General features: G+C 39.1%; 1 protein-coding gene across 2 annotated transcripts in view; it reads left to right on the top strand.

The window, feature by feature from the left end:
• Nucleotides 1-9,123, top strand: part of ncapd3 (non-SMC condensin II complex, subunit D3) — a 61,327-nt gene extending 52,204 nt beyond the window's left edge. Inside the window, exons 32-35 of one of the 2 annotated variants that reach the window (XM_034602717.1) lie at nt 2,633-2,680; nt 3,561-3,623; nt 7,389-7,437; nt 8,700-9,123. In XM_034602717.1, the coding sequence (XP_034458608.1) occupies nt 2,633-2,680; nt 3,561-3,623; nt 7,389-7,437; nt 8,700-8,781 (242 nt within the window). In that variant the 3' untranslated portion in view covers nt 8,782-9,123. Of the gene's footprint in view, nt 1-2,632; nt 2,681-3,560; nt 3,624-7,379; nt 7,438-8,699 lie in introns of both variants that reach the window. The other variant, XM_034602716.1, reaches the window with a different exon arrangement.
• Nucleotides 9,124-14,677: the final 5,554 nt, after the last annotated feature.

Here is a 14,677-nt window from a genome sequence, read left to right as displayed (position 1 = left end):
GGATTGAAATCCCTCCACACATCAATATAACCCGAGGTCATATGCCTTTAAAGCCACTGCAGCTCGAGATCTCCTGCGATCTAGAGTAGAGTCCATTATCAAATTGAAATCACAGCTAATAACAGTCTTATAATCTCCAGGTTCTCATATTTTTGCCTCCAAATCAGCTAAAAATTGTGTTTCATCTCCATTCGGAGCGTATATATTTGGCAGAATAATTGTATGGCATTATAAGCACCCTTACAGCTGTGTCCTTAATTTGCTTTATATATTTGACTAGATCCTACACTGTAGAAGACATTACCCACCCAATCACTACAGAGCTTAACTGATTCTTCTGAAGAGAGATGTCTCCTGCAGAAAGACTACATCATACTGTTTCGACTTCCGAACAGAAAATATATTTTTCCTCTTGATTGAGGGGTCCCAGGCCCTTAACATTCCAGGTGGAAATGCAGAAATTATTCAAGTTACCAGTTACATTAAATAATTAACTTAACCAAATGCATCAGCCAACTCTAAAATATATGCGTGTGAACTTTACCATGGGAAGACTCCTCCAAAATAAAACCCATTAATAACCAAACACAGCGCGTACTTCTGAACCCTGCACTTCCCCTTGTAAATGAGCAAACCCTCGACTGATCCACTGGCTCACGTAACCCAGATCGACTGCATCATTATTACTGTTTGCCTATACACCTCAAGCCTATAAGGGCTGTATGGAAAGCAGCTATGCCTCCCATATTGCCCTGTTGTTTTAAAGATATCCTCATGTCAGAATGTATTCCATTGCATGTTTTGGACTGTCAAAGCACTCTCATTGATCCTCAGGGCGTAACGTTATAAGCATATACAACCTTAAGATAATCCTTTATTAGTCCCCCAATGGGGAATTTGCCTTCTTGCATTCCTTAAATTTATGGTGTTTCACCTGAGAGGCCTTGGAGAAATCTAGGAAGATCATGATGCGGTTTTCATCCTGAATCAGTTCTGCATTGTTCTGTGCAGTGCGTAGAATGAGCTCTCTGTCAGCAGAGCGTAGAAAGCGGACCATAGTTTATGGTTCACTGTAGAGACCATTTTTATAAAGAAAAAACCAAAGCATCACAGAACTGCCCATAAATAAGTCCATTCCACACGATCAAACACCTTTTCTGCATCTTATATATGTTATATATGTCTTATGTTATAAGCGGCGTATGTTGTCAGAGGCCAAACGACCCTTAACAAAACCAGTCTGATCTGGGTGAATCAGAGACATTATGCAGGAATCGAGTTTTCTAGAAAGTGCTTTTGCATACAGTTTAAGATCATAGTTCAAGATAGATAATGGTGGGTAACTGGAGAATTCTTGAGGGTACTTACCCTTTTTAAGAAGTTAAATAGTTTAAGTTTTCTGGTCTTCATGAAAAAAAAAAAACCTTGAGCGAAAATTAAACAGTCAAGAAGGATAAGTGCCATAGCTGAGAGAGAGGCTTTGATTCATTAGGCATTGAATCAATGTTTTTAAGTTCTTTTAAGGTAATGGGAGCATCTAGTTGGGAGGCTTGAGAGAGTAGGTAGAATAACAATTTTTTTTTTCTTCTGGCCTTCAGAACTGTATAAATCAGAATAAAAGAAGTGAAGGTTGTTTATTTCAGATGGAACTGTACATAATACACCATTAACATTTTTGATACAATCTATGGAAGCCACATGTTCAAATTGATTTAATTTTAATGCCAGGAGTCTACTTGGTCTTTCTGCAAATTCATAAAGTATTTATCTGGTTTTCAAATGAAGAAATTACACCTGTGCAGAGGATATACACCCTTATACTGACTTTGCAGCGGCTAATAATTTCTGCCTATCCTCTATATAATTTGAGTGGACAGAAAGGGGGGAAAAAAATGTTTTCTTCCTATGAATACCTTCTCTTATAAATAATATAGTTCCTTAATTGGGAGAATAATAACAACCTATGGGGTTAATTGAGAATTTCAATATCTACAGGGCAGTGCTTTTATATGGGTTGATCTCTTATCTCGAACTTGACCTGCTCCGGAGCAGGTTAGCTGTTCAGCATTAGTTACCATGGTGATTTACCTTGATAGGAGGTAAGGACTGACAATCAGATAGGCGCAAATCCTGCTTCATAGTACAGACCTCTGGTTTATCTGCAGTAAAGCCAAGTTCATGATCAACCAGATCTTTTTTCATTTTTTGCATCGATTTTAATAGTCAATGTGTTTCATAAAATAAGTCTGAATTTATGTTAATACTGTTTTACTTTTCAAAATAGAACCTTTGTAATTCAGCAAACAAAACAACTTTTACTTTTTTTTACTATTTTACTAAAAGAAAAGTAATTCTTTGAATGTTGCTGGCAGCACCCGTAAATATCTTGTCCTGGGTCTTTACTGTTAAGTGGTTTAAACTGCACATACATTTCATATACATTGCCAGTTCACAGCTAGCTTCTAACTACTTACCTCCTGAATATCAGGGGTGCCTCTGGGATGCCTGTTAATGCAACTGTGCACTTCATTCACATCATAGGGAATAATTAATATGTTACATTCAACATTTGTGTCTTGGGCAGTGACAGCAATCTATCCTGGTTGACTTGTTTTGTATGTCTTGTGTCCAGTGATTCCTCAAGGAGGTGTAAATGACAGAGCCATCAGCACACCCAAAGGTAAAGGTTCAACTTGATATTCAGATATCCACATAATGCTCCAGCACCACAAATGGGCTTTAGTGTTATATATGCTTCCAGTGGCACTTGAACACCCAGCCATTGGCAACCATTATTTTACTTTATTGATTACGCAAGCTACAAGAAAAGAAAATGTCAAGAAAATTATTCACAACTAATTCCTAACTGGAAGCCAGAAGAACTGGAAGAAAAGTATAACCCTTTTTTTTTTTTTTTTTCTAAACTAAAACTTTTTAGTCAAAGTTTGGCTCATTTCGGCATTGACCATCTCTATTTGCATTTACAGGTGAGCTTTACCATACCTGGTGATGCATCACTCAGAAGAGTCAGCCAATTGAAAGAGACTCATTAGAGAGACATCAATCAATCAATCAATCATAGGGCTTTAACAAGGTGTGACATCCTCTGCCCTTAACCCTCAATAAGAGTAAGAGACATAAAATCTATATTGAACCCCAAATTGCCCCTCAATAAAAAAAGGGCTGCCCTTAGATGCACTGTATTAATGTGTGTGTGAATGGGTAAATGGCAAAAAGACTACTGTAAAGCACTTTGAGTGGTCATCAAGACTTGAAAAGCGCTATATAAATACAGACCATTTACCATAGTCTTGCTAGGTATGTAAAACTCTATGTTTGTTTTTTTTACTTAAAACCACAAGTATACAAAATCTTTGTGTGGATATCTAAACTTAAAATACTGAAAAATTGTAAAATATATTTTCATACACATACAAACTGAAATCTTTATCTCATTGCCAAGGTGCAGATATACTCATTTCATTACTTAATTCATTATAACTTCTGTTCCCCTCTTCTTGCCACTCAACCCCACCTTTCCATCTTCCTTTGTCATTCAGGTGGCAGTGTCAATTTAACTTTTGATGAAGGAGTCAGTGCAATCTTCAGTGACCAAGGAACAAGTAAGTTACTCCTATGACAGAAATGCAAAAAATGTAAAAGTCTTTGTGGAATGTAAAATCACAGTATGGACAAAGTAAGGTAAAACAAATGAAAAGTGTAATTTGTATCAACACCATCACTTTTTTTCACATGTTTAGTTGCAACATTTTGTGACAAAGGGAAATCAGAATTTCAAATTGTTTAGTAAGTTCCAGTATGATTGCACATTCCAGCTAGCCAGATTAGCAGAATTGTATTAGACAAAGCCCTACAGGAAACCATTTGAAATCTGTACTATAGAGAAATCCCGTCACCAGCTTTACCGTTTTTTTTAATGTTTTGCTCTCCACCAAAACAGCTTGAAAGCCATCAATGGTAGCAATGGCATCCTGGGTATCTTCCTCTAGGCCAGGGTACACTTACTGTGGTCCAAATCTGGACCCAGGTGCACTCTTATCTGAGCCCGGACCTGTAACCGCTAACCGGCTCTGCTTTTCTAGCCATTATAGCACGTTTAGCAGTCCAGGAAAATAACAGTCCAATTGCATGTTTTGTAAATCAACTAATGTGATGCCACTCAGCCAATCAAATCTGTGAATATCATGAGTATTATAGCAGTGAGTCTGTGAATGAGATACTCACAGCAGGGAGAGAAGAAAGGAGAATAATACACAGTGAATTGAGTCACAGAGAAGTTTAGCATTATGAATAATGTGCTCTCGTTATGGAAAAGGTGCACCAGCTATCAGAGCAGAAATTAATAATTAGTCTCAAGTCATAGTCATGAATTCTCTATTGAATGGATCACAGCTCTACTTTAAAACAACACACAATGCAACAACAGAAACAAAAATATGAGATTTATTAACTACTAGGAAGGGAATATTTTCAAGGATAAGACAGGAAAATGCTAAATAGAATGATTGAATCATATAGATTAGGCAAATAATCTATGACTGAATGAACTATGAAGATACATTTATAGATCATAATTCTGGTAACAATATTAAATAAGTAAATAATAGCAGAATGATTGGACCCAGCCTACTTGAATGAGTGCCACTGTGCTGTGGACATTTTCACTTGGAACTTGGACAGTGGTTCAGTGGCTGGTAACCTCACAGGGTCCTGGTGGTTTCCCTTGAGTTGAGTTTTGCAATGAGTATTTCTGACAGGTTGATGTCAGACCCGCTGCTGATTAAGTTCTCTGATTGACTTGAACATTATCAGACATGGTCCCGTCCAAATCAAGGAAGCAGATACTACGTTGGGGGCAACATTCTCCACAGTATTTCCCTGCTCCCCTGGGCAAATTCTCTGGAGAGATAACGTTTGAGCATGTTAATATGACACAACCATGTTCTCCTTCTGCGCTCAGGTGTGCAGATGACATAGTTTGTGTCAGACATTTTTTTCCACCACATAAGGACCTGAGAAACGGGCAGTGAGAGCCTAACCAGGCACAGGCAACAGAACCAGCACTTTATAACTAGGCTTGAATTGTTGCTCAACAGCTGTCTTGTCAAACCTCTTTTCATGCTGTCCTGGGAGGAAGAAAGGGCTTCCCTCGCCAACATCGACGCACGCTGTAAATGCTCCCAAAACAGGGAAACAAACTTAACCACGTCAGTCTTGGGCGAAGACCCAGACAGCAACTTCTCTTTCAACACTTTTAATGGGCCACGCACTTCGTGACCAAATAGCTGAACCCAAGGGATTCTTGTTTCGCACCATCAAAAAACGTGTATAGTAAGTGTCCATACTGTTAAATGAAAACTCAAAAGCTTTATAATTTAGCAGTGGACAAACAGCATACAGGCAAAACAAATATCTAACCCAGTCAAATAATGCACATAAAAACTATTTGTAAATACTCACTTCATGTTGTACAAAAACGGCTACAAACGATAGTATGGTATTTCTAAACAATTGACTAAATTCAAGATCAGTCCAGTATTGCAAAAGTATATACCAGAAAAAAGTAATTCACTTTGAAAACTCGAGGAAAAATACCATTTGTAAACAAATGAATACATGTAGAAAAAGTTTGATTATAATTTGCAGACGACGGTGTTGCTTGGGATTCACATTAAATAACCTGGCCAAAGAGTCTAACTTAAAGCTATAGAGAAGAGGAAGAGAATGTGACTTTTTTTTTTTTAAATAACTTCCAAAAGATATTTTATTTGTCTTTCTAGCTGCTTTTTTTGTGTCATCATTTGCACCACCTTCTGCTGTCTTAGCCTGCTATGCAACAGTTGAGGGGCATGAAAAAGGGCCTTCCTCATCTGTTGCTATAGCTATGAGGTCTTTTGTAGGTGTTGTCATAATGACTTTGATCTTATCATAATCATAATTGTAGGGGATGGTTTTAACCATTTTAATTAGATGACAAACTCAAAAGATTGAGATCGTAGTGAAAAGGGAGAAGCACATCATCAGACTGAGGAATTCTGACTGGTACTGAAACACATTAGCAGAAACAGCTAATGTTGTGAGTGATTCAGAGTTGGGAGATTTTGACGTAGAAGATAGTGACAACAATATGGAGGTAAGCCAGGTAAGAAGAAAAGAGGACATGATGATTAATCTGATTCCAGCTCAAAGAAAGACATATGTGGTAGAGGTGAGGAGGGAGGAATAGAGGAGACAGCTGTTGAAGAGTCAGAGTTCAAATCATTTTGAGAGGAGAGAGGACTTTATTCAATGAAAATTTACATTTTGAGTTTTTGTTTCACTTTTTGTTCACTATTGGAGCGCCAATAGTGAACCAAAAGTGAAACAAAAACTCAAAAAAACTCTTCATTCAGTCTCTCCCCCCCCCAACTGATTTCACATGACACAGCAGCACAACGTCACTGTGATATGAACCACAAGTTGTTTACCATCCTCCAGTAAACTGATAGAAGAAGAGCGGCTCAAACATCTTTTCTCTACAGGTTTAAACCACAGTGATATTGTGTTGCTGATCCATGTTAAATCAGCTTACAAAGTTAACAGTCTCAAAAGGCTTAAATGTAAAGTGTTCCCACACTTTTGATGACTTGTCTCCGCTTTATTGTTATATTAAATTAGATTCACTTTAGTGTCATGACACAATAGGGGCACAATGCAACGAAATTAGGTGGGTCTAACCAGAAGTGCAATCAGCAATTATATACATATGTGATACATATAACAATATACAGAAGTGCAATGGGAAGGTTAGTTATGGGAAGGTTAGATATGGGAGCAGTTAAGAAGGAATGGGTTGGATAGGGGAACAGTTAAATATGGGGAGGTTATATATGTACAGTGTAAGTAATACAAAAATACACTAAGAGGTATATACACTATGTTCATATAGTTATACAAGACCAGTTATAACAGGAGTGAGTTACTGACAGTATGGGCTAGTCAGTGTGAGACAGCACAGAGTTCTTTGTCAGCAGTCGGACTGCTGAGGGGAAGAAGCTTTTCACCACCCTCTGAAGTGATTTCTGGTCAGCGGCACCATTGAAAGCATACTACCCTACAAACTGACCTCCTTGTTCAGTAGCGGCAAGGCTTACAAACAACACCAATAGGATTGTGAAGACAGCCAGCAGGATCAATGGTGCCCGTCTACCCATTCCGATGAGATATACCAGCAATCAGGAACCCTCACCACCTTTCTTATGGCCTGTTTGGTACAGGAGCATTTGCTCCAAATGCTCCCCCAATTCAATTATGTCCTCCAGAACCAAAAACAATCAGTCAAAAGTAAGGTTTACAATTATATCTGTGTTTCCATTGTGTCCTGACAGGTCTTGTCCGGGAGACCGATGTTCTTAATGTGCAACCAAATGAGCAGCAGTAAGTGAGCTATTTTCTGTCTTTGGTTCCACAGTCTTTTTTCTAATTTTCATTAACACTTTAACAGTCTCAATTCAGGGGCTACATCCTTTGGAGGCTGCATTCGAAGACCAATTGCGTCAAAGTGGCATGACAAGGCTGTCCCATTTCGAAGGCTCCTTTTTTAAATGTGGCGTGTACTTTTTAAGGTCTTTGACCTTTTATGTAAAGTGCCTTGAGATAATGTATATTATGATTTGGCGCTATAAAAATACAATTTAATTCATTGTGCTTCAGAGGTAATGGTGCCAGCAAGCAACAAGACGTTGATTCAATGCTTGAGTATCACACTTCAGCTCAACCACTGACAGTACGTTCATTTAAAAAAAAAAAAAAAAGGGCATTAAAACGTTCTCGTCATGTCCAACTTCAGCTTTCTAGCTAAGAAACAGCAATAAGGGCGGGACAAACTGCGCAAGGAAATAACTAAACAGAAAACCTCTGTAGACCGGATCGTTTGATTTCAGTTCGCCCTTCCTGGTCTTCGTAGCCCATGAAGGAGGCAGTGTTCCTGGGCCAGGCAGACCAAGTCCTCCTAAGGATGCTGCCCCTGAATTGAGACACAGTTTTTCCATGTAGTTTCAAAGAGTGCACAGTTACAACAATGCAATTAAAATAAATAGTCAAAATCAGATATAGCTTCCACCAATACTGTATGTATTGGTGGTACACACACACACAGTATTGGTGGTATTTATCTATGCAGATTACTTTGAATCTATTAGTTATTGGTAGGGGTGTAACGGTACACAAAGATCCTGGTTCAGTACGTACCTCGGTTTTGAGGTCACGGTTCCGTACGTTTTTCGGTAACGATTTTTCATCTCTTTTTATTCAACCCTGGTATGACATGCTGGCTGAAATGCGGACGAGAGGGAACCTCGTAACAGGGCTGAATTACTTTCAGTGTGTGCTTTTGTAAGATCCACTTGTCTTTGTCCGTCGTCATTATAGTGACTGTGAAGCTGAAGTGTTCCCACACAGTGGACTTAAATGATGAGAGAGGGTCTTCACACTCCTGTTTGTCTGGGGTCACTATGACCACGAGTCTACAGCACATCCCAGAAGGACACAAATAATTTCCGAACCGAAAGGCCCGTACCGATTTGGATACATGTACCGTTACACCCCTAGTTATTGGACATATCATACTGAGTTTATTACATTGTGAGGCGGCTGTGATTGGTTCAATCCCATTCTTTCCTATCTGTTGTTTGTTTCAGAGCTTCTCGACTGAGGCAGTGGAACGTGCAATCACCTCTCTGCAAGAAGAAAATAAAAAAGATTAAAAATTTAGCCAAGTAAGCTGACATGCAACTTCATGTTCTACTCTTGGAACATGTTATATCTTTATTTTCATACACATGATGTTGATTGACATTTTGTCATGTTTATCTTGTGAATGTGTTTGTGTTACTGTTAGTTGTTAATGTTTTTTGCAATAAATGTGTGCTTGACATCATAATTTTGTGGACAGATTCAATACTAAATGTTGTTGATACACAATCTGCCAGTATGGATGCATAATATACTTCCGACTACTGTAGCGGGAAAATTTGAATTTCTACTGTATGGTCCTTTTTTCAATTCTGCATTTTATGAAGTCTTATTGTGAAATTATTAGTTTAATTAAACCTACATTTTGTTAAATTCCCGAGTTTTGTATACAACACAATTAAACTGTGACAACAAATTGTATTTCTATAGAATACTATTGAAAAATTTGAACTATTTATAAAAAAAAAAATAAAAAAAACGTTGAAAGTCTTTGCTCAATTCAATTAAATAACTTAACTTTACATATTACAGATTATGGAATCATATACACATTCATACAGCACTAATATCTATTGGTTGTCCAAAGGACCCATTAGATGTGGTCGGTGTTCAGTTATGAATCTTTTGCAAATTTGGCTTGATGGCGCACCCTACAAAATTTAAACTACCTTCATAGTCATAGCTACTGTCAACAAGAAATTACATGTTTTACATTGTGACATACCCCTCCGTAGGTTGACCAGGTCCAGCCGAAATTTGTCCAACAAACGGGAAGCAGTTGTAACTCCTTAACACACCTGTGATTCTTGCCTGTGTTTTTCGCCTCAAACTGGGATGACTTTCAATTAATGAATACATTTCTGTCATCTATCCCACACTTAGACACTCATCAGCTGATCTATCCTATCCTCTATTGCAGTCGTGTCAAACTCAATCACAGAGAGGGCCAAAATTAAAAACTGACTACGTTGAGGGTCAACATTTATTAAACATGATAGACAGGATATTGGATAAAGTGCAAAAAGAAAACATATTTAGGTAGGCTACATTCTTTTTTTATGTACGTGAGCCAGATGTTTGGCATCTTTTCTTGGCTGCCAGTTCATTAATGTTTGGGGTTAGGTTCTGTGCTGTGGAAACCCTCAAGATGGAGTGAAGGTGTGCATCAGTGAGACGACTCCTGTGTGGGTTTTTGTTCGTCTTCATCACAGAGAAAAGCTGTTCACACAGGTATGCAGTGTTGTGCCAGTTCACACTTAAAATGAACTAGTTCACGTTCATAGTTAATTTAAAACAAAATTTGAGCTAAGTTCACGGTTCCAAAAATGAACTACTTCACTTTCATTTGTTCCATTTTTTAATTGCATGATTTAGGTGACAAACTTCTGGTCACGTGTTTAGTTATTAATCAATGGTGTTGGAGCATGTCTGAGTGTCGCTCCGCTCTTGCTGGAGTGAACGTCATCTACGTTCACGTTCATCATATGAAAACTAATTTGTTCGGTTTCATCGTTCACGATGCGGGCCGGTTAAGATAGACATATGATATTTTATTGCGGGCCGGATATAATTGTACCACGGGCTGGAAGTGGCTCACAGGCCTGGAGTTTGACATTTCTGCTCTATTGGATGGGTCTTCTAATAGAACGACTACCAGATCTTAAACGTCAGAGTGCCAAAATAGTTTTTAAGTTATCTGCGATGTCTGACCCATGGCGATTTCTGTACCTGACTAAGAGACTATTCCTTCTTTTTACCTGTCGTCCATAGTTCTTCACGTATAGATTATTTTTTGGATAAAACTTTACTACCTTTGGTACATGTACTTAAAAAAGTATAGTAATATTATAGTATGAGTAATTTTCTTTAACTTTGGAATTGGCTTGCCCTAACTATAGGCCCAATAGATGCCACTGGAGGTTTAACTCACTCCTCTTATCAGGTCTTTTATTACCTTCATTAGTACTCAAATAGACATATTTTTGGAAACTAACTTAAATAGAGAAATATTGCCTTCTTTACTTTATGAGACCTTAAAAGCTGAGGGGTCAGATTATCTCCTATAATGTCTCTGTCCGTAAAGCACGGATAGCCAGACAACTATAACTACTGAAGCTCATAGCTAATCTAATTTAATCTAGCTCTTACACTCTTTCGCTTTTTGCACTATTGTGTTCATCAGTTCCCTTGCACACCTCTCAGACCTGTCAAAACCCTGTGATTTTGCATTTCTTCAAAAATTTGGTCTCAGTTTAGAAAACAGTACAGACTACTCTCCATGTCTACCTATATTCCAATTGCAAGCAACTATATTTTTCCAACTTCCCTTATGGACAATGCATTTGGTCAGTGGTTCCATAAGGATATTTTGGGCATTAGACTTCTGTATAAAGAAGGCATTTTTATGTAATTTGACCAAATCAAGAACGTGTTTACTTTACCAACACATAATGTCTTCCGGTATCTACAAATTAGGCACTTCATACTAAGTCAGTTTCCCCAATTTCCCTCCATGCCACCAAAATCTCCTCTTGACTTGAAGAAGCTAGAGCAGATGAAGCCTTATGGTCCAAGATCCACAGATATCAAAAATGTTTCTGATAAATGCTGATGAATTAATGTACAAAAGTTTCAAAAGAAAACATTTATCTTACATAACTTATTATAATTATAACACTATTTAAATTGAAAATCACAAATTTGACATTGTTTTGGCCTTTAAAGTTTTGTTTGTTAATACAAACATTGCCAGCTTGAGTGGCATTGATGTTTGCAATGAGACCTGTCGTGCAGCATTCAATTCTACAGATAAATACAATAAGCCAGTGGTAACCATCTTTTTTAAGCTCAAGATCCCTGACCTTGGCCTTAGTGAAAGGCAAGATCTACCTGTTGAAGCCCTTGGAGAAAAAAATGGCCAGTTTGAACTTCCAACTTGCAGACTTTTATTTAGGTAGTTGTATTTGAATTACATGAAATGCTTTGATCCAACTTTCAAATTAATGCAACAAAGAAAACAATGTAACTAGCATATCAAGCGGGCCTGTCTTGCTTTAAGAATTTTACAATACACTTTAAATTCTAAGTTTCATTATTTGATTTCATTCCGACACCAAAAAAAGGCATGTGGCCTATTTTGTATAAGGAACTTTTTTTGTTCATAGTAGACAACAAAGGAAAACAAATCAACCCACTTGCAGTGAGCCGATCACATTAGGTGCCAGTGTTAACTGTAAATGTTTATCCTCTGAAGCTTTGTGCAAGTTACTATGTTTACAATTAGCATTTTGAGAGTAGATCTGTAATGTGAACAACACCATCTTGTGCAGAATCACTTTTCACAAAGCCATCAGAATGCAAAACTGTTGCAGTAATGTCACTCACTCAAGTCAATGTGATGGCTGTGACTGAATATTGTCTGTGAGTGCTTTGTAGTTTGGCTTATAGTTACAGACAGCCAGTCTGAGGCAGTCTGTGAGGTGTCTGTCAGTAAGCCGACTCCTGTACTTTGATTTGATTATTTTTGTGGAGGTAGCTGGGAGAGCACCTTCACCTACATTGGAGGATCAATCAGTGCAGGTGAGAGCTGTTGGCTGATTGATCGTCAGGTTTAAAAGGCAGCAGCAGAGCTGCCTTAAGAGAACACTCTCAAGACACTCAGGAACTCAGACACACGGGACTGAAGGACACTCTCGGACTCAGAGCAGTCACAGAGACACAAACCCAGAAAGGACTTAAGTTAATTCATTTATGTTTGTTCACGTGTGTGTGGGGTGTAAATAAAGTATGCTTAAAAGCAACAGAACTGTCTCTAGCTGTGTGTGGGAGAGCGCGTGGCATGGTCTACTGCCACACTGGCGCCCAACGTGGGGCTCTACGCAGCCAGAGACGCGGACCATTCAGGTTTTAGCATTCTTTATTTAAAGACCACCCACAATGAGCAAACATAAGCAAATTAAACTTAACACAAAGGGGTCCAGCAGTTTCTGCTAGACGTCTAGCTTTGCAGCTCAGTGTCTGTCCCTGCGTGTCTGAGTGTTCTCCAGTGTTCTCGTTCCTGAGAGTGTGTCTGCCGAGGCAGCTCCGCTGCTGCCTTTTAAATCTTAGGATCAATCAGCTAACGGCTCTCACCTGTGCTGATTGATCCTCCGGTGTAGGTGAAAGTGCTCTCCCAGCTACCTCCACAATTTTCATTTGTGAAAACGCCATTTCACAGAGGTAAGTGGATCCAAAGTAGGCATTCACTCTTGTGCACATGTAGTGAGGAGAGGAACTTATCTCTGCTGACAAGTCCCTAAAAGTCACTGTCCCTTGATCTGTTTTTCAGCGCTATTGCAAATCAACCATCTCCATGTCAACTCCACATGGCAAAGCAAATACTTGCTGGTATTTGGCTGTTACTTTTCTATTTCAATGGGCAGAAATGGATTTGACACAAATGCAGCAATATCTTACATGACGTCTAACTCACCAAAACGCTGATTGAACTCTGTTGCAACATTGTCCAGGTGAGCACACTACTGCTCAGGGTGAAATGCATCCTCATCTTCGATGGCCTATGACATTTTCTCCAGGTTGGGAAAGTGTGTCATCCTTCCGTTCTTTAAATGTTTGGTTCAAACTCCGAGCTTGGCCTTGAATGCATTCACTGCACTTATCATGTGGGGCAGGTGTTGGCTTTTTCCCTGGAGCTCATTGTTGAGTGCGTTCAGTTTTGCCGTTAGGTCTGTCAGAAACGCCAGGCCCAATAGCCACGCATCATCTGAAAGTTCCCAGTGCTCCTCGTTCCTTCTTGACAGAAAGGTCATTATCTCGGGCAGCAAGTCAACAAATCGCTGCAGCACTTTGCCACGACTCAACCACTGGACATCAGCATGGAGAAGGAGGTCTCTGTAAGCAGCATCGACCTCATCCAATAATGCCTTGAACAAGCGGTGCTGAAGGGCTTTTGCTTGAATTGAGTTTATTAGTTTGACCACCAGTGTCATTACATGAGAAAAGTCCACAACCTTACCAGCCAAGGTCTGCTGATGAATCACACAGTGATAATTTACGAAGTCTGGAAAATCAGGGTCATTACGGCACAGTGCTATAAAACCAGAGTCCACACCGCGCATTGCCTGGGTCCCATCAGTAGTATTTGCCACCAGTTTATGAATGGGGAAGTCATTTTCACAAACAGATTTTTTAAACTCATTATCCTCACCACTCCTTCTCTCTCCTTTAAGTGCATAAGAGTGAGGAAGTCCTCCTTTGTTGTAGAATCCTGGAAAGCCAATCTGACAAATACAACAAGCTGAGCTGTGTCCATTACATCCCGAGATTCATCAAACTGTATTGAAAAATATTCACAGAGTGACAAGTCCTTTAACACTTGTTGATCCACGTCCTCTGATAGTGACTCGACCCTCCTTGTTACTGTTGCAGGGCAAAGCGATATACAACAGAGTGCGGTTTTGATGTCAACTTTGTTTTTGAAGTCATTGAAAACAGTCTCTGCGGTATTGGCCATTGCTTCCTTGAATAAATCGCCATCTGTAAAAGGCTTCTTGTGTTTAGCCAAAAGGTGACTGACACAAAATGTTTGCTTCAGTAGCAGCCTTATTTTGAGTAGCGGGTTTTATGAAAAGCGTTTGCTGAGCCTTCAACTCCGATTTTAGCTCGTCAACTTTCCTTGTATGGATTTCGCTCTTCGTCGGGTAGTGGTCTACAAATTTCTGATGGTTGGTGTTGTGGTGCCGCTCCAGATTTCCTCTTTTAGACCGTGCTTGTGTTTGGTCGCACAACATGCATACACACTTGTCTTTCACCAAAGTAAAAATAAATTCCTCTTACGATTCTGAATGGAAATTGTATGTTTTCATCTTCTTTCGTGGAGCCTCAGCCATGCTAACTGTTAGCGACCTATCACCGGTGAGCACCG

This window comes from Hippoglossus hippoglossus, chromosome 12 (genome assembly GCF_009819705.1).
Source record: "Hippoglossus hippoglossus isolate fHipHip1 chromosome 12, fHipHip1.pri, whole genome shotgun sequence".
Taxonomy (NCBI): Eukaryota; Metazoa; Chordata; class Actinopteri; order Pleuronectiformes; family Pleuronectidae; genus Hippoglossus; species Hippoglossus hippoglossus.
This window is presented reverse-complemented; position numbering and strand designations above follow the sequence as displayed.